The 26,716-nt window shown below is 40.2% G+C and overlaps 1 protein-coding gene across 3 annotated transcripts in view; it reads left to right on the plus strand.

Annotated features, from left to right (window-relative positions):
• CUNH10orf90 (chromosome unknown C10orf90 homolog) overlaps positions 1 to 26,716 on the plus strand; it is a 60,658-nt gene that overhangs the window by 15,829 nt on the left and 18,113 nt on the right. For all 3 annotated transcript variants that reach the window (XM_065746972.1, XM_065746973.1, XM_065746975.1), the window contains exons 2-3: positions 13,495 to 13,583; positions 15,658 to 16,741. In XM_065746972.1, coding sequence (XP_065603044.1) covers positions 13,495 to 13,583; positions 15,658 to 16,741 — 1,173 coding nt within the window. The remainder of the gene's footprint in view (positions 1 to 13,494; positions 13,584 to 15,657; positions 16,742 to 26,716) is intronic.

The raw sequence follows: 26,716 nt of genomic DNA on the forward strand, positions 1-26,716 counted from the left end.
TCATGTAAATAAAGCAGTCACTGTTCAAAAGTTAACTTCAGGTTTTTGGCTTCTCCAATACAAAGTGCTAGTTTTTTTCATGAAAATGAATGATCAGAAGCACTTTGGGGAACTCAGAGGCAAAAATAAAATAGCTCTGTGTATCCCTCTTTGAAACATTTAGATTAAAAACAAAGCAAATTATGTGTCTTTTCTGGAAGAGAATTAGCTTTGTCAGAGGCAATCAGCATTTATTATAATTTCGGCATTTGGAGAAACAGATTTAAAAAAAACATACTATTTTGAACTTCTTAGTGTTTGCCACAGTTAAATAAAGCCTTATCCTTTGAAGAACATTTAATAGTTCTTTTTATGTTTGTATTAAATGTTCTGCGGTGCTGTGTAGTTTTGTACCATCTTCTATTTGGCAGCCGCACAGCAGCTGTTTACTCACTGTCTTTTGATTAATTCTCTTGCTATTCCAGCATGTAATATACCTCATTTGTTTAGAGAAAGGGAATACATTTCATATTTAAAAACCCTTTTACTGCAGTTACTGCATCTTTGCAGATTTAATTAGGTCTCAGTCCCTTCCAAATCACGCAAGTCAAAGGTCCCGTCTTACTTGTCCCTGGGGCATCGTTACAAAATGTCCCCAGATGGAGTCTAGTTTCTAACTGATGACTTTACCATATAGGGGCTAATTATTTTTAATCTTACACGTTGATGGGACTGTATTTTATGCCTCTGAGCCACTGAAACTGCTAACTGCCAAATTATCCTCCACTGTAATATGCGGGTTATGTCTCCATAAAAATGGGCCGACTTCACAAATGACAATCCCTTCCTACCAGGCCCTTGCATTTTGAGCCGTAATTATTTCTGGCACTCAGCTCCCTCCGATGAGCCCTCGTTAATCCGCATTATTATCTGGGATAAGCCGTGAGTGCCTGGCTGCAGGCGCAGGCCTAGGCCCCGCTTTGTGGGGCAGCAGCCCGGCCTGCAACTGCTGCCTTTCCTTTTTATGAGCAATAACCTCCATCGGGTCTGTGAAAGAAATGACTCAACACTTTCACCTTCTGGAAGGGAAAACCTGTATTTTGAAGTCTCTAACGCGTGAAGGTGTCAGAAGCCTAATCTAGTATAAGCTGCCTTCAGTCAGCCCCCTTAAGCGCCGGGGAAGAGAAATGAATATCTAAAAAGCACCAAATAGCTACAATTGCACTTGGATTTCATGGCTGCGTGTGATAGAGGTCAGTAACATAAAGCTGTTTATTTCATCACAGAAAGCGGTGCCTGTTATCAGAACTTGCTGAAGGTGAAGGTATTGGAAACTCCTCATTTAAGCGGCCCGCCCCACTGCAGGCTCTCTTTGCACACGTGGGCTTCCTGCCCTGCTTCTCTCTGTCCCTTCTGCCCCGGTTCATGAGCTGCTTTTGGGGTTAGCTCTAAAGAGCAGCGGAGCATGACTTCACAATAATTTGGGTTTAGTGTCTTCCAGACCTTAATCCTGTATCGACAAACTAGAAGCTGTGTCAGGAAAGCAGGGGGCTTGGAAGAATAAACTTTGGAGATAGCGGGCCTTTGTCTCTGTTGGTTTCAGGGAAGTCAGTAACACCTTATTGATTTAAAAATGATTTTTTAAATCAGCAGAGAACTAAATGACAGTGCAGTCTGAAGGAGAGTGAGCTTTGCAAAGCCCAGCACTATCCTAGCGCTGCCACCCCACAGGCACTGACTGGCAGCCAAGGTACAAAGGCATTGGTGATCTTTTGGGGGACTTATTTTAGTAAAGGAAGATTGAAATGCAAAACCCCACCACACGAATAATGTGGATTAATAAATTTTCCTTAAATGTTGAGTGAAGTAGATAATTCTATGTTTATATACTTATCAGCATTAATATTATGACCAATGTGTTGATCCCAATATTACTGTAACTAATGCAGTAATATATCCAGAGTAATTGGGCAGTACTGTCACTGTGACAGATACTAGACTGACCTTCCAAAATAATCCTTTCAGTCTAGAGTATGAGCAACATCTTTACCCTTTTACTTTAGACAATAAAAATCACCTGCTGAGTGTTTTGTTCCTTTTCATTATAGATCACTGTCACCTCACTAATCATCCAAACTGTATTTATTTATTTTTAAGTGTATCTTAATTTTTTTTTTCTTTAAATCAATATCCTGATAGGTCAATATCCTGAAAGCCTGTGGTTTGACTTAAGAGTGCTGTGATGTTTAACTCAAATGAGCATAAACTTGATTGTGCTATTGTCTGCTGCTCCAAGTCTCTGCAGTGCACTCATGTATAGCACTGATATGTGCTATAGGGCTGCAATTAACAGAATGTATCAAGCAATGTGCAATTGCTTGATATATGTTCAATGTCCTGAATTTGCCTTTTTCTTTCTTGTATTTGAACTTAGTGTTGTGAGCGATTAAAGCAGAACACGAATCTTGTGCTGATCTAATGTTGGATTTGATTGGTAGGATTTTAATTTACAGTAAATACTTCAGTTGTAAAAATTGGCCTTTTACTCTCAATTCTCCTGAATAATGCAGCACTCTATAGAATCAATACCTGTGTGTACATGTCTGTTTATCATTCTCACTAACAGAATTGCATGAATGTATCATGGTGAACAAAGAGCAAAATCTCTAAGACCCAACAGGAGAGTAGATGTCTGTAGCTTAAAACACATGGTGCTATATAGCAACCCTGTCTGCATCCTCATGGTGGGGCAGCTGTCAGTGTGCTCTCAGTACAAATTTATATGTGCCCTAGCAAAGAGTAAACTGTTCTCTGTTTTTCCTTTAGACTAAAAAGTCAAATAAATATGATTTTTTTTTAAGTAGAATTGAAAAAATGCTCATTGCAAACAGATGAATAATAGCTTAAACCACTCCCTGCCCTGGAAAACAATGGGGAAGCAGTAGAAGCAACATCAAGGAATCCAATAAGGACATCTACCCAAACCTGTCAGCCCCCAGAATCAAGAAATAAAGATTACGTTGTGCTGTCAGAAAGGGAAATATAGGGCACATGCTGCTTGGAGGAGAAGTGAAATCTTTTCATTCTAGACAGAGGGATAATATGGTCTGGCTAAAACTAGAGTGCTTCACTCTCATAGCTACCTGCAGTGGTTTTGTAGTGTCTGGCCAAAGGGCAGAGAGCGATGAGAGCTGTATTTTCAGAAAAGATTCAGATACCAGGTAGAAAGTGCTCACGTTAACTGAGTCAACATGACTCTGGTAGTGAGTAACCCATGGGCACAACGTACATGCACGTCTTTTGCAAGAAGGTCATGTTAATCGTTGGAACTTTCTACAGGAAAATACAGACTGTTCCAAAGGATTTTTTTTTCTGTAGTGTTTTCATTAGGGTTAGAGAAAGCAAGGAAGGGAGAGTCATGCTGTGTGTGTTCCACAGGGAGCCAGCCCAAAGGGCATGGAAACTTTGAAATACAGTTTATGTGAGGACCACGGCAATGCAGATAGTCTCACATGGAGTCCTATGTCTAATCTAAATTTCCAGTTTTCCCAGTGGAAAGTTCCCCCCAAATCTCTCTTTTGCCAGGGTGTATGTGCTTGTACTGGCTCTCTGCCTGAAGATGAATCTCTCTTGTTGCACAGAGGCACTTGCGCTTGGCCTGAGGTAGAGCAACACCTGGTACACAGGAGTTATCCAAACTGAGCAGAGGGTATATCCTGCGTGGGAGCTCTTAGCATCTCCTTTGCGAAGCTCAAAAATGCTCTTTAACGTCCTGTGGCTCATTCTGTGGCTTCTATTGGGAGAGTTTAATGGTAGCTAATGTTGGAGAGAATGATAGTGACGACCAAGAGATTTTTTGAAAGCACATTCAGCACAGTCTGTCTTCTCTAACTTCTGAATGTGAAGAGACTCTTGGGATCAATTCTCATCCCAGAGCACCCGGCAGGAAGGCTGAAATTGAGAGGGGCCAGGATTTGGCTGGAGAGCTGCGATGGTTGCAGAGTGCTGCTGAATTATATAATGGCTTATGCACTGGCTGCGGATCAGAGATTGTTGCTGAACAGAACAACTGCAGGACAAACAAAACGGTGGTGGTAATCATCTGTAACAACTTAATTTTGCCTCTGGTAGATAGTTACTTCAACGTTTTGATATACCAGCCAAAGCTGTTCAGTTATTACTTTACACCACATTGTTCCAGGTATTCTCTGCAGTAAAATGTAGGTTTCCAGCACCATGTCTATCATAGCGGGCAAATTTAGAAGATGATTACTCCAGCTATGATTTGCTATGTGACTTCAAATAGGGCAGATGTTGTATGTGATTATGTCTAAGGTGCAGCAGTACTGAGGTCAAACAGTTGCAGTATCATATCAGTAGGTTAGTTTTCAGCATTTAACTTAATGGTATTGATAATCCTCTCAGATTCTATAATCTTAGCATGAGCTTTCTGTATTTTCTTTTTTTATATATACTAAGAGAATGAAAACAAAAAGATGAAATTGAAAATACAGGCTACCTAAAAAGAAGCAGTTTTATGAGGAGCAGAGATGGTGAAGGCCATGAGTCCGTACCCAGAGTCTCCCCTTGATGCTGCTCTCTTCCCTGCATCTCCTCACTATCCCTTTTTATCTGTCCCCAGTGCCTCCTTGCTGCTCCTGGACAGGAGATGTGGTCCCTCTGGAGGCACTGTGGGTGACCTGAGTGACCACTAAGAGGGTTTGTCAAGTGAGTTGTGATTTGAAAAGAGGAGAACCAGTGCACTTTCCTCTGGGGGTGGCTTCTTGTTTCTACAAAATCATTTCTTCTATTTAATTACTTACTTGTACAGTGAGATAAGCTACTGACCTATCTGTTACACTGGTTGAAGCAACCCACGAGATCCAAAGCCCCAGGTCGGAGAGATGGAAGGACTGAACATATATATTAAGTTTGTTCTGAAAATCAAGTTAAAATTGGAACCAAGTAGAGAGCACAGTAGAAAGATGTTTTGTTTTGTTTTTCTTTTGTCAACTTCTTTTTTTTTTCTGTTATTTTTAATTGATTCACTGGTAGTAATTAATTAGGATAAAAGCCAGGTCTTCTAAAACATAGGGACAAATTTAATGCAAGCATAACTGTGCCTTGCTATCCAGATATGTATTTATGGATGTAGGTATGTGAATGACTTTATTCATAGGAGTAGCTCCTGGGAGACAACTACTGTGAATATAACTACTCACATTTTGAAATACTTCCCAGATGGGTTTTGCATCAAAAGGTGCTGGGGAGTTCATGTGCGTGTTATGAATGTAACACCACAGAACAGGGAAATATTGCTGCAGATAAAGCAAAACACATTTTCTTACCCATCTGTCGCAGATCTGATGTTGCTGAACAGAATAATTTGGTAGAAAAGCTTTTAGTTGTGCACAAAAAAAAAAAAAAATGGCATACACAAACAACCAGGAGTTTTGGGTTGTTGCTAGGCAGCAGGTTATTTCTTCTTGGGAAAGCAGCCATGGCCACTGGATATGGCTGGGCTGCTGGGGCTGTGGGTGCGTGGGTGCATGGGTGCTGGCAGCTCCCAGTCCCACGTGCTCTAATTCAGGTGATGTCCACCACCAAAAGAGAGCCTGAAAACTCTTAATGCCATTCCTTTCCAGCCAGCAATTAGAAAATGCTAAAAGTCAAGGTTCAATTTCATCTTCCAACTGCTATGTTTCTGTTTGAATCTCTAGAATGCTCTGTGTTTCTACACCTACTGCAGAGGAACTCAGAAAGAGTGATTTTCATGACCAAACAAAGCATGGCTGCGTGGTGAAAACGCTATAAACAAAGATTTGTTTTACCGTTCCCTCAAAAGTTAAATGTAGGTACTATCTCACCAACTGGAAAGTTTTATGTGGTAGAATAATCACCACGTTCAGTTGGGTGAAGTGTGGTTAGATTTAGAGTTGGGGCATGTCGATGGTGACTGAAAACAGTGGGAGCTGCATACTCTTGAATTATGTTAAATAAAACTATTAGCTTTGTCATTGAGCTAGAGCCTTGGAGGTCTAATTTTTTTGGGCTTTGCACTTATTTAAATCCTAGCTATTGTGTTTTTACCCTGTGAGCACTGAATTTTTCTTTCAGTTCTAGCCTACTGCACCCAGTATAATCAAGCAGTTTCTGATGTCTGCAATCACATCAGTTAATGTGAATGACTTTCCAGAAAGAAATAATATCTCAAGTATTATACAAAATTGAATGCTTCTATTATACAAAAGTAACATGAAAAGTCTATATTAAATCTGGTGTGACTGGTGCTGCACTGAGTTTAGTTCCATTGTACAAATCCTTTAGTGCCAAATTTGGCTCATGAGAACATCCTGTCTTTTTTTTTGTTCTGTTTTTGTTTTGGAAACAGAATTGGACTAATATAGATGTGCATTGGAATCAATTATCTTGATATCATGACAAAAGTATCTGTACCCGCAGCATCTATCACCACTGTATTAAGAGTATTAACAGGAAAGAAAATCAATAAAGCAAAATCCCCACAGCAAGAATATATATAAAGTCACAAAATGCACGCATAGCAGACAGTGCACAGGTTTTCTCTCGTCATCTTTACAGCTTCGTATCTTAATGTTATGCTCTTACAAAAGCAGATGAAATGTAAGAAATATTGAATTACCTCTAGCTCCTATTATGCGTAATCAGCTGTAGGCAAATGCACAGAGTTTATAATTGCTACCAGTTCTGAGTAACATTGGTGGAATTTCTGTTTAGAAAACTCGTTTGTACAATCAAATTTTGTGTATGTTATGACCTTCACATGAATGCACGCAGTAATGTTAGAATAACTCCTCATAAATATAGGTTTTGGCAACAGTACTGTTTTTCCTTTGTTTGCTTATGCATAGTATTTGTTATGTTTACCATCACTGAAGAATTTTTTGGCTATCTTAAACATTCTTGTGCTTTCAGAAATGGATGTGGTCACTAAAGTATGGATGCCTTGGTAGAACACTGGGAAGGGGACTTTGAGAATGGTAGAGGATCCCTTCTAATACCTCTTTCTGTACAAGATGTCAATATTACTTGTGGCTTTATATTGACATATGCCAAATAAGGTACAGGAGATTCTACAGGAAGAAATGTCTTGGGTGGGAGGAAGCCAACTTTGACAACAAACCAAAGTTGTCATCACCCTTGCACTGTTGCTAGTGCTTTCTCATGTCCCTTACCTCATTTAGGGGATGGAGCACCTCGTATTGGAATCAGACTTGGAAGGATTACTTACAGAGATGGCCTCATCTCCTAAGGGAGTTTGTTAGTTGCTTTGCTTTGCAAAATCCTCTTAGGAAAACTTGTCCAAATTCCATAAAGTATACACTTCCCAGAATCCCAGTGAAACATGTGGACAACGTTGCTTTTGTTTTAGCAGTGCAGAGATGGACTAGTCCACCAGTCATCAGAGTGTGGAAGCTGTGGAGCTTTTAGGACTCCACTTCTTATTTAACCAGCACTGGTGAGCAAAATGACTCACTCTGTGTCCCAGCTTCTTCTTTCTGCACCCACAGGTATGAATACCTGTGACGTTTATGACATCTCTTCCATTTCTACAATGAAAGTACTGAAGAAAAATAATGGAAAAGTATGATTCTGCTATTATGTGATATTATCCTTCATCATCATCCAATCCAATTCACTGTGCCTTACATATCCTCCCTCTAATAACTTCTCTTTGAGCTTCCCCATTCTATTCCTACTGTATTTTATAAAGATCTCCAAAGAGATCCAGTAGGGAGCTCCAGTGTCAGTCCGTGTTATTTAGACTAAAGAAGCGGTATCTATGTCAATTTAAATCTTCCCGTGTGCTCCCATTTGAGCCTTTGGCCTGAGTTATGCCCACACAACTGGGCTTCAACAGGTTTGGTGAGTTAGTCGGTGCTTTCAGGAACTGAGATTTGTTAGTGTAAGCTTATGCTGCCTAGAGAAACCTAGGTATGCATTCCTCCCCATACTACTGAAAATTATAACAGCTCCCCTCCCCCATAAAAAAGAAACAAACAAAAAGTAATACATATAAAACAAACAAAAAATACTTGTGGAGGAGGGCAGAGAGAGAATGAGAAAGTGAAGGATCTGCTCCATTAGCTCTGTGTGCGTGTGTTTGTGTGATGGATATGCTGGGGGAGATTCCTCATTTTATTAGGTGAAGATAAAGAGTAATAGCAGTGCATAATGAAAACATGATATTTTTCTCTTATGCATAGGTGTCAAGATATAATTCCTGTGCTCTTCCTAGCCCCCTGATGAGCACCTTGCTTCTAATGGCGTGGATAATGAGAGATTTACGACTTCTGGCTTTTTGATAGCAGACCAGAACTCATTTGTCCGTTCTGTGGCGGATCCCATAATCATCTCTGCAGGCAGTCAGCCACAGTTTCAAGGTGTGCAAGCAGGGAAAGATAATTCGGTTAACAAATCTCGTGATGCTATTTCTAATAGAAGGCAATCCATCCTGACATCTTAAAAAAATATTTCTCTGTTTTGTTTACATAATGAATCCTGATCAGACCAAAATGATCTCTGGCAGTATTGCTTAGACTGGAAAAACCATGCCCACACAGCTACCTTAAAATACTTTTATCTTTGTACAAATGTGTTGAAACACTTTCTTCTGTGGCAGTGTACTTGTTTGTATTGGGCTTAGCTTTTTTTCACTGCAAGAAAAGAGCTGGTAGTTCCTTTCTCTCCCTTCAAATCTCTATTGCATTTTGACCCCCATTGTAAGTTGGTGCCTGGTACTTGCAAGAAGAAGTGCAGCAAAAAAAATGCTGTAATGGGACTGATGTACTCTCCCCCTGCCATCCTCTCTTGATGGGTGAGTACAGCGTGGTTTCTAGCTTTGTTTGAGTTTCCAGGATGACATGTGTTTCTTAAGTACTTTAACTTCTTAGAAAAAAATGCTGTCTATTCTTACGTGAAGGTAGCTGAATGCCAAATCCTGAGGAGGTGAAAATCAGGTGAATTTTTATGAGAACATATGAAGAAATTAAAATCCACATGTGGCTATGAGGTCACCTTCCTTCCTGTTCATGCCTTTGCCCCATCTTCAGGGGGATCATGCCCTCAGATCATCAACAACACAACACCTTGCCTCTTCCTAGGACTTCACATCCCTTCTGAACTTTTAGGACAATGTCCCTAAAGGATGGCAAGACTGTGTCTGTGCCAGCACCTTCTGGGGATCTCAACGTTCTCCAGCAGATCCCCTATAAATCAATTTAATATCAGCAAGAACATAAGTACAATGAGGGATTTTCAACACTTATCTTTCTCTACTTTTAGTACTGTGTCTGTGAGCCGTAGCTTGGTTGTTGGAGATTTATTTGAGAGTTGACATCTCTCTGCAATTTTATGATGTTGTTTCTTTATGACACATGACGAAGACCAAGAGAAGTGGGTTTGGTTCTGGTGCTTATTTTGACTTGGCTTTCTTCTTAGGCATTTCTATAATGTCTGGATAGTTTTTCTGAATGACTCACTTCAGATTTCAGGAAGTGAATAATGATCTCTTCCAGCCCTTATGGAGAGGGAGAGCAGTGAATCTTTAATGATGACTCTGTTTTCCTCATGGCTTCATCAGGTATTTGAATTAAATAAGCCATAGAAAATTCAGATGCATACAATGTTTTAAACAGAATGAAGTATGAATGAATGTCTCCAAGTTGGTTTTAACAATACGGTTTATCTGAAGATAGCTTAATGTAGGAATAGTATGTACCAGAATTAAAAAAAAAAGGCTTAAAAATATTTTAAGTTCTGACAAAGACATTATATTAACAGAATGCTCTTGTGCTTGACCCTATAGTCAAGCCATCAATGTCCTTTAGCTCCTAGATCCTGAGGGGGAAATTTGAGTCTCTTTGGGTAACTGTTGGACCTGGGAGGGAGCCCAAGACTCTGTGGAGGTCTTTTAGATGATGGGATAAAGATCTAGAAAAACAATCATTTTTTACTTCTCCCCTTCTCATACCATTGTGTATGTTCTGCAGAGTTGTTTTATGGTGTTTCGAGGGAAGTTTGAAGAGTTCATTTTGAGGTGATGCTGGTGGCACAGATGGGACCTCAGACGTGATCAGCATGGTTCTTTGAGCAGAACAGAAGAGATCAGAAGTGCTGACATGAGTTTGAAATTTGTCAGTATATGAATAGTAGATGAATAAAATATGCAACTTTCATGACAAAAACTGGAGAGGAGGCCAGGGCCAGTGCTCTTAAGTGATCCCAGCCCTTCCTGGTGTCACTCTGGATGTCACCAAATGCCACCCCTGCACAGCAGCCTGCAGGATTTCCAGCAAAGAGCAGAAACAGTGTCAAAATAGTATTATCTGTAGCTTGTTTTCATGTATGTCTCGAAGTTTGTACAAAATCTTTATTGGCTGCAGACCAGACTGTCCTGTGTGTGCTAAATAATCACAGTGCACTATTTTTCACCAGCACTCTCACCTTTGCAATCTATCTGCAAGCTGAGTTCTGAGTACATATTTTCTGAATCATTATCTGAGCCGGCTGCCAGTTGGCCTGAGGCAGACATCCAGGCACTGGAGACTGGGAGAATTGGTTCCAGCTGCACTCTGTAATTAGGAAAACCCTGGTCTGTAGCCGGATGTCCAGATGCCTTGCCAAGGAGCATATCATTAGGTTCAACAAAGAGTACTGGGGGTGGGGGTAGGGGACTGAAAACAGCGAGGATGCAATGGGACAAAGTTTACATGACAGCGTTTGCTCCTTCGTTCCTTATCACATCTTTCATTTGTAAGCTGGAGAGATGGGTCACAGTGGGAAGGAGAGGTCTGCGGAGGTTAAGCAAATCTTCAGGATTTCAACTCAAAAATAAGTTTCTCGTGCTCCCCACAGAGCTGGAAAGTATTTGAAATGCTGTTTGTTTCATGCTTTTGCATCAAGACTGAACTTTGCATTCTATGTGCAACAAGAGTTACAGTGCAGTTTGTTTTGTCAGCAATGAGAATTTCCATGAGCGTTTTGCCTGGGACACATCTCAGCCAAACCCTTGTGCTCCTAAAAGAGTTGTCATTGCAAAGACAGATTCAAGCTCTTTCATAAGAGTTTTTTTTTGTTTTGTTTTAATGATGTTAGTTAACAAATGTAAAACTTCCAAGTTTGTACTTAATATTGGGAAAGTGACTGGACCTTTTGCCACCATTATCATTTATTTAGTCTCTTTCAGCAATCAGATTGGGTGATTTACCAAAAGTCTGAGGATTTTGAAGGAATAGAATGTCTGTGGTAATATGAGAATGTTATCGCACAGGATAGGGTACAAAAGGCAATATGAAAATCACCTCTGGATGATTTAGCAAAGAAAATGCATATTTCCTTCACATCTCCAGAAACAACTATTTTTCTTAAAGTCAAACAAGAATTAACTAATATATTTCAAAATGCCCATGTGAAATTGGAAGGTGTTACCTATAGATTATCAGCCATTACAGGAGGCTGCTTTGTTGAGAATAATTTACAGATTATACACTGTGTGGACTTTGACAACTTGTTCTTGTTTGACCTTGTAGCATTCAGTTATATCTTTTGCACTGAAAATACATTTGAATGAACTTCATAAAAGAACATCTGTCAAAACATGGCTTTCTGGATCTGATTTATCTCCAGCCAGCCTTCTGGATTTCTTTGCACACTAGTTGACATTCACAAGTTGATATTCTCCCATTGTAGCATGGGAGAATTCAATATCTATCCGTGGTTTTCTTACCACAAAGTATTTGAGGAAAATGGTTGATAGCAAAGTTTTTGCTTTAATTGCATCTGTTTTGTTTGTGAAACCTCTGGATTCCTTGACATCTTGCCTTAACTCAATCCAGCAACCTTTTCCTTATCCTTCTCTGCAAGTTATTTCCTATCTAGTTTTTTAAAAATGTAAGACAGCATATGTTTTCATATTCAGGCTGTCATTGTGAAAGTATCCCCGTGTATTCACCAGGGTAATGATATGCTGGCAATTCTCTTTCCATAGAGCCCACCTGGCAGTAACTTTCTCTGCTGCAGCACCTCCTTTTCACCATGCATCTCAGCCGTGAGGAGCAGGCTCTGAGGGCACCTCACCCATGGGTTTTGCCAGCACATGCTGTGGTTTTGTTCACTGCATTTTCATCAGTTAAACAGTGTGTTATTTCTTTGTAAAAATGAATAAATGAAAGTGCAGTGAGCCCTCCACTCCAGCTATTTTCTGGATTCTCTTTTTTCCTCCCTTCTATGGCTAGTGAGTCCAGATGTTTTCTCTGCTCCTCAAAATTTTCTGTGTCACAAGAGAAAGGGCAAATATTTTTTCCTACCAGCTATATATATGTATGTTATACCATATATACCAGCTATATGTGTGTATATACAGCAGCATTGGTGTTTTGGAGATGTATGAGTGAGTATACTTTAGAAAAGGGGGAAGTTCATCAGTCAACCCGTTTTGTGATTGCTGTCCTGTGATGGGATTCAAGGGCATCTGCTTCTGGAGGATAGACCTGACACATTCTCCCTCTTTCCTTTCTAACCTTTAGTTGTACCCAGACTCATGCATGAAGCCTGCCATGATGGGTGCGTAAAAATAGATGTTTTTTTAAAGGGGAGATGATTTAATTTCTTTTTTAATGTAATGCAACACGTTAACTGAAATTCTGCTTACTAAAAAGCTATCATCTTTTGTATCAGGCAGCCTAAGTAAGAGAAGAAGGAAAAAATCTTACCGGTGGTGTGGCTTGATTTGAAGAAACAGCCAGTAATATCACAAGACTTCAGTCCAGATAGGGAATTTTTGAGAATCTCAGATGTTTACTGCCATATAGAAAGTAATGTAATTTCTAGCTTAACGACTGACAGCCAATGTAATGCACCATTGCAGTGTCCCAGATTCTGTGTTACATGGCAATTAGTTCTTGTAAAAAGCTGTAGCAGAGCTAGCCCTCGCAAGAAAAAGTACTGATCACAAGCTGAGAGATTGATGTAATGGGTATCACTGAAGTGGAAATGACATAATGCTATTTGTGAGTATGATTCAAAATTACTGCAGTTCTTTAAAAGCAAAGACAACTTAGTCCAAAATAAAGGAGTCTTACAGCATCCGATCCATTAAAGTGCTCGTTTGTGCTCTCAGGTTCTGCAGACCAGGCAGAAGTTTGTTGAAGCTGTTCCCCCATCTCCCCTGCTTACTCCATGCATGTGCCTACTGCCAGGTGAACCAGTGGCAGAGAGATGCGAGCTGTGCTCAGACCTGTCCAAGCTGTGCAACTGTCCCCAAATGCATCTCTGCGACAGAATCCTGGCAGAGCCCAAACCCCTCTCCTGAGAATGGGGGAAACGTGATCCCTCCCGTAACCAGCTCCCAGGGCAGGCAGATCACTTACCAGAGCACTCTCCCTCCTGCTTGCACTCTGCTTAAAGCCACATTTTATCACTCTTCTCCTCCAGGACACCGGTGATAACATTTCTTTCCTTGTGTTTGTTTCCAAGGAGCAGCATGGAAGCACTGGGGCAGTAACAGGACATGCACAGACCAACAGCATGAGAGTGCTGCGGAGAGTAAGCCGAACTCTGCGGAGGTAGGATGAATAAATGATAGGTAGATAAGAGTCAGCAAAAAGAGTTTAGATTTGAAAACAGGCACTGGTTGCTGAACAGTGTGTTTAGACTTGATTTGCTTTCCCTGCACTCAGCTTATGTAGCCAAAAAGACAAATAAAACAATGGCTAAGGGATTGTGAGGCAGTGTGCTGTTGTTGAGGAAAAAGCCCACGCGTTTTGTTGGGAAAAAAAAAAGTAGTTAAAATCATCCCAGGAGTTTAGATCAAGTGGTATCCCAATTACCAGTACGCTGTCTCAGATGTTCTTGGGATAATGCTTGAGGTTTTCTGTTCACCACAATTACTTGGTGCAAGTGCTTGCTTTTTCCACAAGATGCAGTGAGGCTTAAAAACTCTCAGAGAACATAGGATCATCAGTTGGTCAAACCTAAAAGACTCACTTCTCTGCCAGGAGTTGGGAGGAGGGAAGAGTATGTTTACTCAAGCAGCAAAAGAAGAAGTGAATTACCTAAAATTTGTATTTGAGGCTAATAGAGATAAGTTCTGACATGCTTTTGGACTCTTGCAAGAAGTTTCCATCCATACAGCCCTTTACTGAATAAATAAATGTTAAATCAGCTCGTACAGCAAGAGCTGCATCCGCAGAATAAAGCGTATCAAGGAACCTTCTTCAGGGCTTGTAAAAATCTCAGGGAAGTTGAGAGTTTTGGAAGTCGTGCAAGGGTCTTAAACCTATAGGTACAAGTAAATGCAGTGTGGAAAACTTAAGGCAAATGTTTTTACAAAGAAGGAAGAAAATGCTTTTCCTGGGGCTGCGAAATTATTGAATTGTCAAAACCACAGGCAGCTGATTTAAGGAGTAGATAAAATTTACCTGACATTTCACCTCGTTAATAAACTCTTGATCTAACTCTACTTATTTGGGTTCCCAAAACAGCCTTCCCAAGAGCTACAGAAGGAGCCATTATTCTCTGTTATTTCCATGCACAGGGGACTGGAGCTCAGCAATGGCTTTTCCCTTGGGCTTTAGTGCAGGGTGAAGTACTGGTTAAGCAGTGGCATTGATTAGCAGATGATATAGATGCCCAGAGGTGACTGTGATGAATGCACAATAAGCAGGAGCATTCCAGGGAAGCAAATGGGAGCTAAACTCTTAATTTAATTGAATGGGCTTCCATTACAGAACAAATCCTCATATTTTGCATAACAGTTGAGTGGGGTTTTTATCTGTCAGGATTGCAATATCTAGGAACATGGGGCAGAAGCAATCTAACCAACTTAATACAGCAAAGAGATGCTTTATGGCATACCACCTATGTGATGAGCTTTGTGGATGATAATAGCAGGAGACTATACTCAGGTTTACTCTCTGTTAAATAGCTTTAACATAAAAACACCACTTCTGTCCCATCAGATGAAGCAATATATGATCTATCAAGATGTTTCTTGCCACACTCAGAATTGTGAAGCTGGGCCACTGTCAGTCAAGCTTGGACAATGTGGTTTTGCATCTGATGAGCAAGAATTAAATGAATTAAAATTGTACTTGTAGCACTTGTAGGAAATGATATCACTTTTATCAGAGGGACCGTGAAAGAGTTTTTCCTTATTTACTTACCAGTGAGGTTGTAGAGCATCAATGACTCTGATGCCCATGAGCTCTCTGTAGCACATGATGGCATGTGTGAACCTTCAGGCTAATGATCTGTATCTCACTTGAGTATGTTTAAAAGCCTAGCAGGTTGTAATGAAAGAGCAGACTTCAAAGTTGTCAATGCCTTTAACTTGTCAATTTTTAAAAAGCATAGCAGCCACAAATCCCAATAGCAGCAATGGGTTAAATGCTGAAATTAGCAGTATTGGATACACACTTTTATTTCAAATGTATTTTTACACAGAATAAGGTTTTCACTGGAGCCTTCCAGAAAATTCAGTGCTGATTTTAAGAACGTGTGCTCTAAAATGAGGGAGGAAAAAGCACTATTATAGAAATTTAACGAGATCTTGAACAAAACTGTCACGTGTGACAGATGAGAAACAGTTACACATGTTATGATGGAATATGCTGATAATTTGAATCCTTTTGTTTGCAGGAATCTCTGTCATCAACAAATAGAAAATTGATTTCACCAATAGTCATTTCACAGATGATTGATGAGAAGAAATCAAAAGAAAATTGTCCTGCTTTGCTGATGCAGGCTGTGACCCCCCAGCCCGGGGCTTGCCACACAAAGCAATCTTTGGCTAATCATGGTTCAGTAAACATTAACAGCACATTTACAGTACTTCCCAGCCGACTAGAAATTCAGACATCCTTAGATGATACCACCTCTCCACCAGACTGTCCCATCACAGATGGAAAACGGTGTCAAAAGCAGCAGAAGGGGTTTGCCTCCATAACTATTACAGCCAGGCGTGTCACTGAGGGCTCCGTTGACCCAACCTGTGGACCCAGGGCTGTGCCAAAGCCCCGTGCTGTGTCCCCCACCTCGAGCAAGATCCCCTCTGCCCTCCACCAGCGACTTTCACTTGACCAGGCAAACCCCAAAGTCCCTTCATCAGGGGTTTCTGATTGTTGCTCAAAATTAGGCAAGGAGCTGCATAAGAGGTTTTTCAGCCACAGAAATGGGGAGAATGGTGTGGGTCTTCAAAGCAGTGATGGAAGAGAGAAAGTACCGCCTTCGTTCATCTCGTCTGTCCACCTTCAGGTTTCTCAGCAGTGTTTGAATACTGTCTATTACATAGACAAGTCACTCAACGTGTGCCTTGACCGACCTCGAATTAGATGCCAAAAAACTTATAGATCAGCGTTGTCCCTCAATATAAACTGTAGTTCGTCTAGATTAACAGCAGATGGAGTAGATGGTATAGGTAATGGAGAGTCAACAGCGAAGATACTTCAGATAAAGCTCCTGGGAGAAAACAAGGCTCCACGCAGAACAAACAGGAGTGCACGTTTAACAGAACGTAATGTAATTAATAAGCAGACAACAAATGAAGGCTATTTGGTTACTAAATGCCCTCTGACAAGAGTCTGTGCCTCTGAACTTCCAGCATCTGGGCATGTACCCAATGGACCTAACTGCACAGCAACAACAAAGCAAGATGATGATAAGCTGTCTGGCAGCTATCGCACTACATTTTCTCTCCATCTTTCTAATTCAAGTGGCGAGGCAGGTAAGTCATTTCCATAAGCCTCAGTCTGGTGGAGCGGAGCAGAGGCTCAGGCTGGAACAGACCCACTGCAATGAGTTCACGTGAGCAGATAACAGTAATCTTTGCTTCTGCAAAGGCGTGCTGAGTCAGAACACAGCCCAGACATTCACACTTCCAGGACTACCGTGAATATATCTGCCACGCTATTGATGCATGCTGCTCACCAGGTGACAGAGAAAACTTTGGCTATTTTTACACTAAGAAAACTCCATTTTAGCCTTTTAGAAGTGTAACTTATTTCCTTTTCTCCCAGAAAGATGGAAGAGTTTAGCCCAAAAAATTAATCTTTCTTTGCAGAAGGGCTGCATTTCAGAATGTGTGACTAAGAATGAGATGGCTGCTCTGAGCTTGGTTTTGTGCTCCTCACGACTGAAAATGATCTCGCTTTCAGATTCATTATTTAGAAAGGCCATAGTAATAAACCTTGGCCTCTATACGCAAAGAAAATGTTTTGCAAAACTTTAGCACATTTGTTCCAAATATCTCCAAGCATTTTGCAAACTCAGTATTTTCTTCACAATGTTGCTCTCGGGAAAGCAACCGTGGGGATTGCTCTGTGCCCAGAATGCAGCTTCTGCTGCACAGCACTGCAGCAGCTATGCTACAGTGCAGCTGAATCACTGCAGCTGAGTTTATTGACTCACCAGGAAGGCAGTGTGGACAGGAAGAATGTCAATGAATGAGTGTGGTTATTACCAAATGCACCGATGTTAGAACTTATCTTCCTTATATCCTGTGACCTTGGACTACATTTAATTGGAGTTACCTTGTGCTTATATGTCCTTTTTGATCTAAGGGCAGGCATATGAGCATAAGCTATTTCCTAAGTTTCATTTGTCCCCTCATGTTCCCAGTTTATAAACAGGAAAAGTAAAAAAAAGAGAAAGATGAAGAACTGTGTGCGCTCTGGTGAGAAAACGAGGGGCAAAACATGTTCTGCTCCATCCCTCTCTACCTTACTCTTATTTCTGCACTTGCTGCTCTTGCCATTATTGAGACACAAATGGTGAGAAGTCACTGCTTTACTCAGAGTCCTCCTGCTTTCCCACTAAAGAAAGCTATCAGCAGGGCCAGGGTCTTCCACAGAGAAACTTCATTGTATAGTAGCCTAATTTAAAATAACAGTGCCTTCCTGAGATTTTTCATAGATAATATTCAAGGTTTTATTCAATGCCATCCAAGGTCTCTGTGTTACATCACAAAAAAGAAGGGTTAGAATATTATCAAGATTTCTCATGGGCTTGGCAATGCAGTGGTAGCCATGAAAGGAAGACTTTTACTAGAAGTAATTAGAAAGTGAAACAGGAGATTGTTCGTGGATCCCTAGTTTTACTGGAAAAAGGATGTAAGTGAGGTAACTGGCTGAGAAATAATGCTTTTTTAAAAACAACTTCCACCATTTGTACACTCAAGAATACAGTTGTTAATAAACATGGGAAGTGTTACCATTTTAACTGCTTCCACCATTTGTATAAGCAGTAACGAAGAATGTAAAGATATATATTTCTCTTGATCAGACCTCTTGTAATGTATAAGAAGGTGTTTATCTGCTTACTACAACTTCCCTGTGTGAAATTTTATAAGCAGCCAGTATAATGCTGAAAAAGGGCAGTAATGAGCTCTTGCATAGCTGTCAGCCATTGAATGTGATGCATTGTAAGAAACCCAGTTAAATTCATGACATCCACATTGCTCATTAAAATGAATAGCAATTGTTATAACTTTAACCTGGGAGAAAATGAGAAATGGAGTTCTCCACATTTCCAGAATCTGCAAAGTGAGGGGCAGAAGGGATCTATTAGATCCACTGTTCCATTCTAGTGCAGATCTGGTACAGTCCTACAGCCTGCCACGTTTGCTTGGTTTTGTTGTTTGTTGGCTTTCTTTTTCCTAGACTACTTTAAATTACTGAGAGAAACAGAAGCTATAACGAGACACTTGCCTTCCTGCTCTGTGCTGTGGCACTTCTGTATATTCAGCTTAAAACTGCAGGACTCATACTGCATGATGATGCTTTATGACTGCAATGAAGTCACTATCCCATCAGCAAAGTCCTTTATACCACTACAGATTCTCAACTCTTTATATATACTTTTTTTCCTCCAAATTTTACTAGCTCGTATCTATTTGTATTAAGGTCTATTATACATTTATGCAATTAAATATCTGTGAAATGAAATGTTTTCAAAGAGGGAAAACTGGAAAAGAAGAGGCAACAAACAACTTTTGACACCATGTTAATACTTTAATGTAATTATCCTGTGAATGAAGGAACTGCAGAGAGCTCTTTGTCGCGTTTCTGGTGACCCAGAAAGTTTGAGTTTATACTAGTTTGCAGCTGTAGGCAACAGATTCCTGCCAGCAGAAATAAAAGAAGTAGTAATATCACTGTGGCCAAAAAATGGTACAGTTGCATTCAAGGCTAGACTTTTCTATATGAAATCTGTAAATGTAGTTTCCAGAATATATAGGCTGTCTTACTAGTACCTGAGGAGGAATGAGTATCCACATACTTCTGTTTTGCGGGGCCCAGCTTTGCTTTCTCCTGTGGAGCTGGTTGAGTCAAGGCCCCTTTGGTGTGCCTTTTCTTAGTTTTTTTTTATATGACTTCACTAAACTAATGGTGTCTCTTCTCATAGAATTACTCATACTATTTCATTTTCTAATCCAAATATTCTAGACTTGGCTTTACATGGCCCTGGGTAACCTAATCCAAGGCCATACTTTCAGTAGGAGATTGAGACAGATAATCTCCAGATGTATATGTTTCCACAATTTGCCACATATGAAAAGGATATTTTAGGCATATTAAGAAATGTAAATCTTGGGCTTTGCACATGGATGGTAGTTATACTTAGAAATCCAGAACTCCCAGTCTCAGTTAGCATTCAAAGCCATGTCTCATGCTACGTCATCCCGAGGACAGATTATGGCCCTGCGATTTCACCGCTGTGGATTGTATCTTCTACTGGCTCCATTGCTTTGGATACTTCCCTTCTGGCAAGAAATTGGACTGTAAGTGCTGGAAAATCCGTATTTTGTGTGAGTTTAGTCTTCAGATGTGGAAAGACATATGGTCATAAGACATGATTGCATTCGCTTTTAGTGAGTGGTCAGCATCTAAATCTCTTGGGCAGCTTAAGAAATGGATTTAATGTGAAGTGTCCCCACTAAGAGCCACAGGAGCCACCTCAGAGAGATGCAGCCAAGCATAAGCCTTGGCCAGGCTCTGTGAGGTCCTTGTCACAGGCAATCGATGTGGATCTCCCAGCCTTCAGTCAGGGCTTTTAACGAGCTGTCAGAACTTGCTAACACTGCTTTTAGGTCAATGTGGCAATTTCCTTTACTGTCTGCAGCTGATGTCTCATAAATACAAGGTAAGTTAAAAATGAAAAGATTAGTCTTGTTCCTGTGAAAGACTTGAACATTTTTAATTTTAATTTCTTACCTAGCCTTCATGAAGAATGTGCTCCATGTGAATATCTAGTTTTCTATTCATCTTTTCCAATATATTACCTACTTGACGTTAGGCTGAATTATTAAAAAGGGGCAAAGAGAAGGAAAAAGGATGCATTTAAATTCATTTTGACCTCTTGATTAGACAAAATAATCATTTCACTATGTAAGATTATAAAATCCAACATCTAAATTTATCTGTTTAAGCTTAGATCAAACATCTTGATGCCTAAGCACCTTCAGAAACCTCGGCTTTGTTATAAACTGAAATGATTTCTGCTAGCACTTCCACTCTTATGATGTCTGCAGCTGTGTCTCTCTTCTGTTGGTGTGCCCAAAGATGCCAGGCAGAGTTATTGAGGAAGAATAGCTGTGGTGGAGAGGAATCTAAATCCAGTTGAGTCAGTAGGTACTGCAGTGGCTGTCACACCCTATGCTGAGATGTGGGAAACATGGGGGGTATAGCAATCACTGCGCAGCAATAAACTAAAGTAAGGAAATGAGGACTGTGATGTACTTGAGTCATAGTGTGGAGGTGAATGTGATGCAGTGGGATTGCTATGACAGTGGTGCTAAGTTCTGGACACAGAGGGGGCTCCCAGGAGCTAACCCTAACAGGGGTCTCACAGGGGCTGCACTGCCAGCACCATCCTGCAGAATTTGGAAATGGAGTAGTGGCGACAGATAGCATTCAAGACAGAGAAAGTACATTTAAATCAGTGAACAAGACAAAAGTGAGAGCTACTATTGTATTGCAGTTGTTTACATTTTTTCCCCAAAGACACCAAAAGGTGACTTGAAAGCATCATTTACTTAATTAAAGCAATACAAGACAATGGATGGGTAAACCAAGATGGGATCTGGCGTTTCGCATTGCTGAAGTGCCCAGATGGTTATGAAGTTGTCTTCCCTTTTAAGTAGGATTTTTATTAAATATTTCTGAAGCCAGCAACATATATGCTAAGGAGGAAATAACTAAATTTTAAATTTAATTAATTTCAGGAGCTACTTTAAACTTTTCATATTGTGTCTATATCTATCTGTATATATATATATATAGTTATACTGGAGTAAAATCAGGACAGTGGTAGTGTGGGATTTTGATGTGCTGCTGCCTGAAAAACAGAATGTTTTAGTTTGAAAAATGCATTGAAATCCTTTGGCGTTTGAGATGTTTGTATATTGGGAAAATATTTGCAGATCACCTTTAAACTAGTATACACTCATAGTAATCAGAATGGTCTAATGTAGGCAGTCTTAAAACTAAAGAGTATTGAGTATTTACTTGCAGTTATTAAATGTTAGTTGAAATGCCATGATGAATGAATGTGTCCTACCTGGAGTTCTCACTTGATTTTCTGTTTATAGGCAAGTTAACACACAATAGCCTAGAATATAAGATTAATATGTATGCATGTATATATGTATTTTATATATATATATATATATATAAAACAAGATATAATTAGATGAAAGTTGTTCCATACAGTATGGAGTCTATATAAACTTGAGGAGCTACACAGATGATGCTAATTAATTCTTCAGCCTGAGAATATGTACAGCAGTAGTGTCGGTAAAGAGAGGAGAAATGTGAAATATGGCACAGCAGATTTTACTTTGGCACGCACCTGTTAAACATGAGGAGTCAGACCTTTGGCTGATGTCAACCAATAGAAAAAGCTGCCTTCAGAGGAGCTACACTGATTTACATCAGCCGAGAATCTGGCCAGGGACATTACTGCCTTGGCATTATGGACACAGCAGCTGGTGTTAACTTGTTAAGAACAAAGGACCACATGCCAAAAAGCCCATTAGAAGGGGCTCCTTTGATGTTTCACTTCATCTGGTATACATTTAAAACGGTAGAGGTTGTCAATTTTCTTTAGTCTAGACGTTTTGTGTCATTGGATCTGTGTCACAGTGCAATGTGACCTTAGTGTACTGAATCAGATGCTGAGAAATTGAGGACTCTGTCTTTACAGATGCTGGAAATTCCATGAGGAATTGTCAGTCCTCAGTTATCAGTGAGTGTGGAATGTGCTTCAAGCCTCCAGCACACCCCCCAGCCTGTGTAATGGGCAAATAGCAGTTGCCCCTTCTTACCTTTGAGCTTCTTTATTCATGTTTAGGAGGGTATACTCCTAAGTGTAGTGCCTGAGTATATACTGCTATACTCATCTTCAGTCCTTGTTTCAAGCATCAGTTGCCCCATCATCTGGTGTGACAAAAGGAGGGACGGTGAGGCTTGTTGTATCTGAGAGGAAAAACAAGGGACAGTGTGGTAAGGTATTCCTTCTTTCTCCACTTATTTAGAATAACTCAGGTACTCAGAGAAGTGGTGTGGTTTTCTGCCCCGTTTCATGGAAGCACGGCTACTGTTGGAGACGCAGATCATAGATGCAAGCAAGAGGGCGAGATGAGGCTCAGAGCTGTGGAAGCCCAAGCCACCCCAGGCTTGCTTTCAGTGACAGGACTGACACTTAAGCAGTGGTTGGTTAGACATCACAGTGACCCTGGCTGTGATTGCAGCATTTACAGTTTTCTATGCAGCAAATTGATCTTTAATTTTTTTTTTTTCTGTGGTTTTAGTCGATAAGCAGCCATTGTCCTTCGGGACTAGTTGTGTTTTTATATATATATATATATATATAACCTTGTTTGTTCTTGTGGGTTTTATTTTACTGTGGGTTTTATTTTACTGTGGCTTTTCCACCCTACTTATTTGAATGGATGACCGTAAGATAATTTATCAGGAGTTAAAGGAGCTCCCACCTTCAGGAAGCATGCCCTTCGTTGATTAAAGTCTCTGTTTTACATTATGGGGCATATCAGTCAATCTGTTGGATAGAAATGACATCATTTCCCTTGAAAACAGGAGGACACCTGCCCTATTAATGATATTATGACAGAATTTTCAGAAATGAAAATGATGAATTAGCATTATTTTCCCAAAGGCAGTCACACTGTTTGCTGATGACCCAAATTACAGTTAAGCTCTCCTTGTTTTGGTACATGAAAGTTAAGGATTTGATTTTCCCCACTGCTCTGGGTAGACAGGAAGAAATCATTTCTGTGTTTGAGCTGTCACTGTTGGTAAAAGCATGAAACAATTTGGAGTGAAAGAATTTAGAGGGGACAAGTCCCCTGTCTGTGCTTGGGACGGCCAACAGAGGTCTGGATACTAAAAGCATTAAATAATGGTTTTAAAAAAGAGATGGGCTACATGGATTCAGTGACTGCATTACACCACTGGAGTAAAGGACCTAATTTTCCCCTTCTTCACGCTTGTTTTAAAGTAGGTGCAACTCTTCTGCAAAATGAATACTTGGCTCAGACTGGCTGTGGTAAATTATCAGAAAGCGCTGAACAACTAGGTGTCTTTGACATGATGAGAATACCAAGTGGTCGATACATTTCTCACCCTGCAAATCACCATTTAAACCTTCTGAATCAGCCTGAATATAATTCTTTAAAGTGACAGCGCAACAGATTACTTATGGAGTCACTACAATAGAAGCACGATAGCTTCTATGATGACAACCTTGAAATCCAAGTGTGGATATCTACTTCTGAGGATTTCTTCTGTGGATTTTACAGAGAATGGCCCATAAGTACAGCAGTAAATTCTGAAGTATTTTCAATAAACATTCCCCTGATTATTAATGGTATGAACAGAGATCTTCTCATCTAAGGACCAGTTGTCTGGAAGTATTTGGTGTAGCATGGCCAAAAAGTTATGACAAGAATAATGATGATTCGAGGTATGACTGTAAAATCTAAGATTGATTTTCTTCAATGAGGAAATAATTATCAGGTTCTTGACTAACCTCCAAATTATGAACGATTAAATGAAAAGGGAACACTTTTCCTTTAATCCTGTCCCAGCACATGGGAAGCAAAGGGGAAAAGCATTAACAAAGTGTACAAACACTGTTCTCAGCCAGCTGAGTATTGGTAATGCACTAGTGCAAGCAGTTGAATCAAAAAATGTGGGTGGATTATTTCCTGGCCACTAAAATATTCTGCAGCAATCACACTCTCTCATGATTCAGAGTGTAAGATGATCTCCTGCAGGTGCCAGGCAGGAACGTTTCCTTTTGGCTGCTGTAGTCATTACAAATTACGCTCTTGTTCCACCAAGCTTCTCCGTGCGCCGTAGGAATCAATGCGTCACATCCTGTCCTGAACACCACATTGCTATGCATCAGCTCCATATTTAAAGTGACATCCCCTTACTTAACACTGAGAGTGAAGATTGATGAAATATTTGTAAAGCATTTTGAGAAAGTAATTTGGAGGTCACCAGAGAGGGACTTCTTGCTAGGTGTCATTGATGAGCTGCATTACGGCATTGCTTGCTCTAAGGCCAAGTGTTACACTGCACTAATTTTGCCAGAAGCTTTCTGTAAACAAGCTGCTTCTTGACATCAAGAGACTCTTCTTACTTTGGGACTGATTATAGATTTGAAGCCTAATAGTTCTTAGGCACACTTTATATGCTTTCTCTTTTAAACGATTACAACTTTCTACATACAAATATTGACTTTTGCAAAAACAGAAAGCATCCTCTGAGAAATGTGTCCACAGCTGTCAAAGCTATTTTAAAAATCCAGAGGAAATAACTAGAAAACAATCACTGAACCTTAGAATCATCAAGGTTAGAAAAGACCTCCAAATGCATCTAGTCCCACCATCCTCCTACCACCTGCTAAACCACATCCTCCAGTGCTATCAATATCATGTTCCCTGGGCATCCTGTTCTTCAGACTAAATCTCACATGAAGCAACTGATAACCTTTTTTGTTACTGGTAATTCTTTTATCTAGCCTACTAGCTACTGATGTGGCTGAGATAATGAATCCTCATCCCCTTGGACAGGGCTGTTTGAAAAACATTAATACAGGTACAGTGATGTTAACTGAGAGTGACAGTGTGGCTGATCCTCTTCGGTTCAGCTTGCGAAGCTGTCTTGACTTCGGGTCTTGACAGTTCTGGTGTTGGTGCTGAGGATATGGGCCAGCCCTGTTTTCCAGGATCCAGCCTCAGATCACTATTGAAAGGTAAATCCAAGACCTCGTTAAGTGCTATATTTTTATTAGGGAGCATGGGCACAGCTATGTTTTTGTCAAGATTTTTTGCAGCTCAGATAGTTTCCATGAATGTTAATGCTCAACAGTCCTGACACTGCCTCTTGCAAACAAGTCATTTAACAAACATCACGAGGCAGTTTTGGACATAGGTCTCACTGCTGGTCAGCAGAAATTTTAGTCAAAATATCTGAAATTTGTAGCATTCCTTGCTGATTCTGTCTTGTTGACTGATTAAAAGTGATGTCCTTTACTCAGCAGTGATCTGAATGATAAATTATTCCCCCTATCTTGCATGCCTTGACAAACATTGAAATAACTAATAATACTGTCACTGCTCTCACTGTTTCCATTTTTCTGTGTTACGAGCCTGTTGAGATGATGCAGTCTGTTTACTTATATCTGAGATTGTACAACTTAGCAATGGTAATACTTGATACATGGCAGGAATTGAATCATCAGTCCTTGTCATCAGGAGTCTTGCTTTGGATTTTGGATTATTGCTTGTACAGCCTATACGTCCCTGGGACTGTATCTTAGAAATGGTAGAAGTTTCTTCTATTTAAGGCACACTAATTGCTTTTTCTCTCTACTTGGGTTGTTGGCATCGTCAGCTCCCGTCGCAGGGGTCAGGGATTTTTCAGCAGCCAGTCATGGGGATTGTATTAATAAAAAAGAAGAGAACAGTAGGTGGTCTGTAATGTAGAGCCTGCCTGTAGTGGCAATGTCTGAGCTCATTAAAGACGCGTAGGGAATCATCACTGAGAGCCTCCTTTGGCAGCCACCTCTTGTCAGGCTTGCTTGGTGGTCACGCAGGGTTTGTGGTGCTGTGCATCAGCTAAAGTGAGCTCTGGCCATTTCAAATAAGTATTTTGTCGTGAAAAGTCAAAAATCCACACTGAAATACTAGGACGGGTGTTGTATGAAAGTATGAAAAGCTGCTTTATCCTGCTGTAAAGTGAAAGGAGAAAAAAATAAGTAGTAACAATGGAAAAGTGTATGTTTGCCTGAATTGACAACGCTTCCGAGGAAAGGCAAGTTCAACCTGCTGTAATACAAGGTCACTTCCTGTTAGTGAAACCCCCTGAAGGGAGGGGAAGAAAATGTAAAGAGATATTGTGCAGTAAAACAGTATGCTCATTTTGCTCATCGATCGAGGATTCTTCAAAAACAAAAGTAAAACTTAAAAAAGCAGCAGCACCACCAAAATCCCTATCCTTGGTTTTACAGAATATTTTTTAACTCCTCTGATATTACATAGTTTTCAGTGTCGTTGTCTAAGAACCAAACCATTGCCTCTTTCTTTCTTGAGCTTAGAGGCGAAAATGTCTTTTCTCCAGATGCAGTCATGGTTTGGTTCTTCTTTCTCCTATAAGCAGCTGAACTTTTTGAA

This window comes from Cyrtonyx montezumae, unplaced genomic scaffold (genome assembly GCF_038088225.1).
Source record: "Cyrtonyx montezumae isolate F1298 unplaced genomic scaffold, pur_monq_1.0 scaffold_4, whole genome shotgun sequence".
NCBI classification, from domain to species: Eukaryota; Metazoa; Chordata; class Aves; order Galliformes; family Odontophoridae; genus Cyrtonyx; species Cyrtonyx montezumae.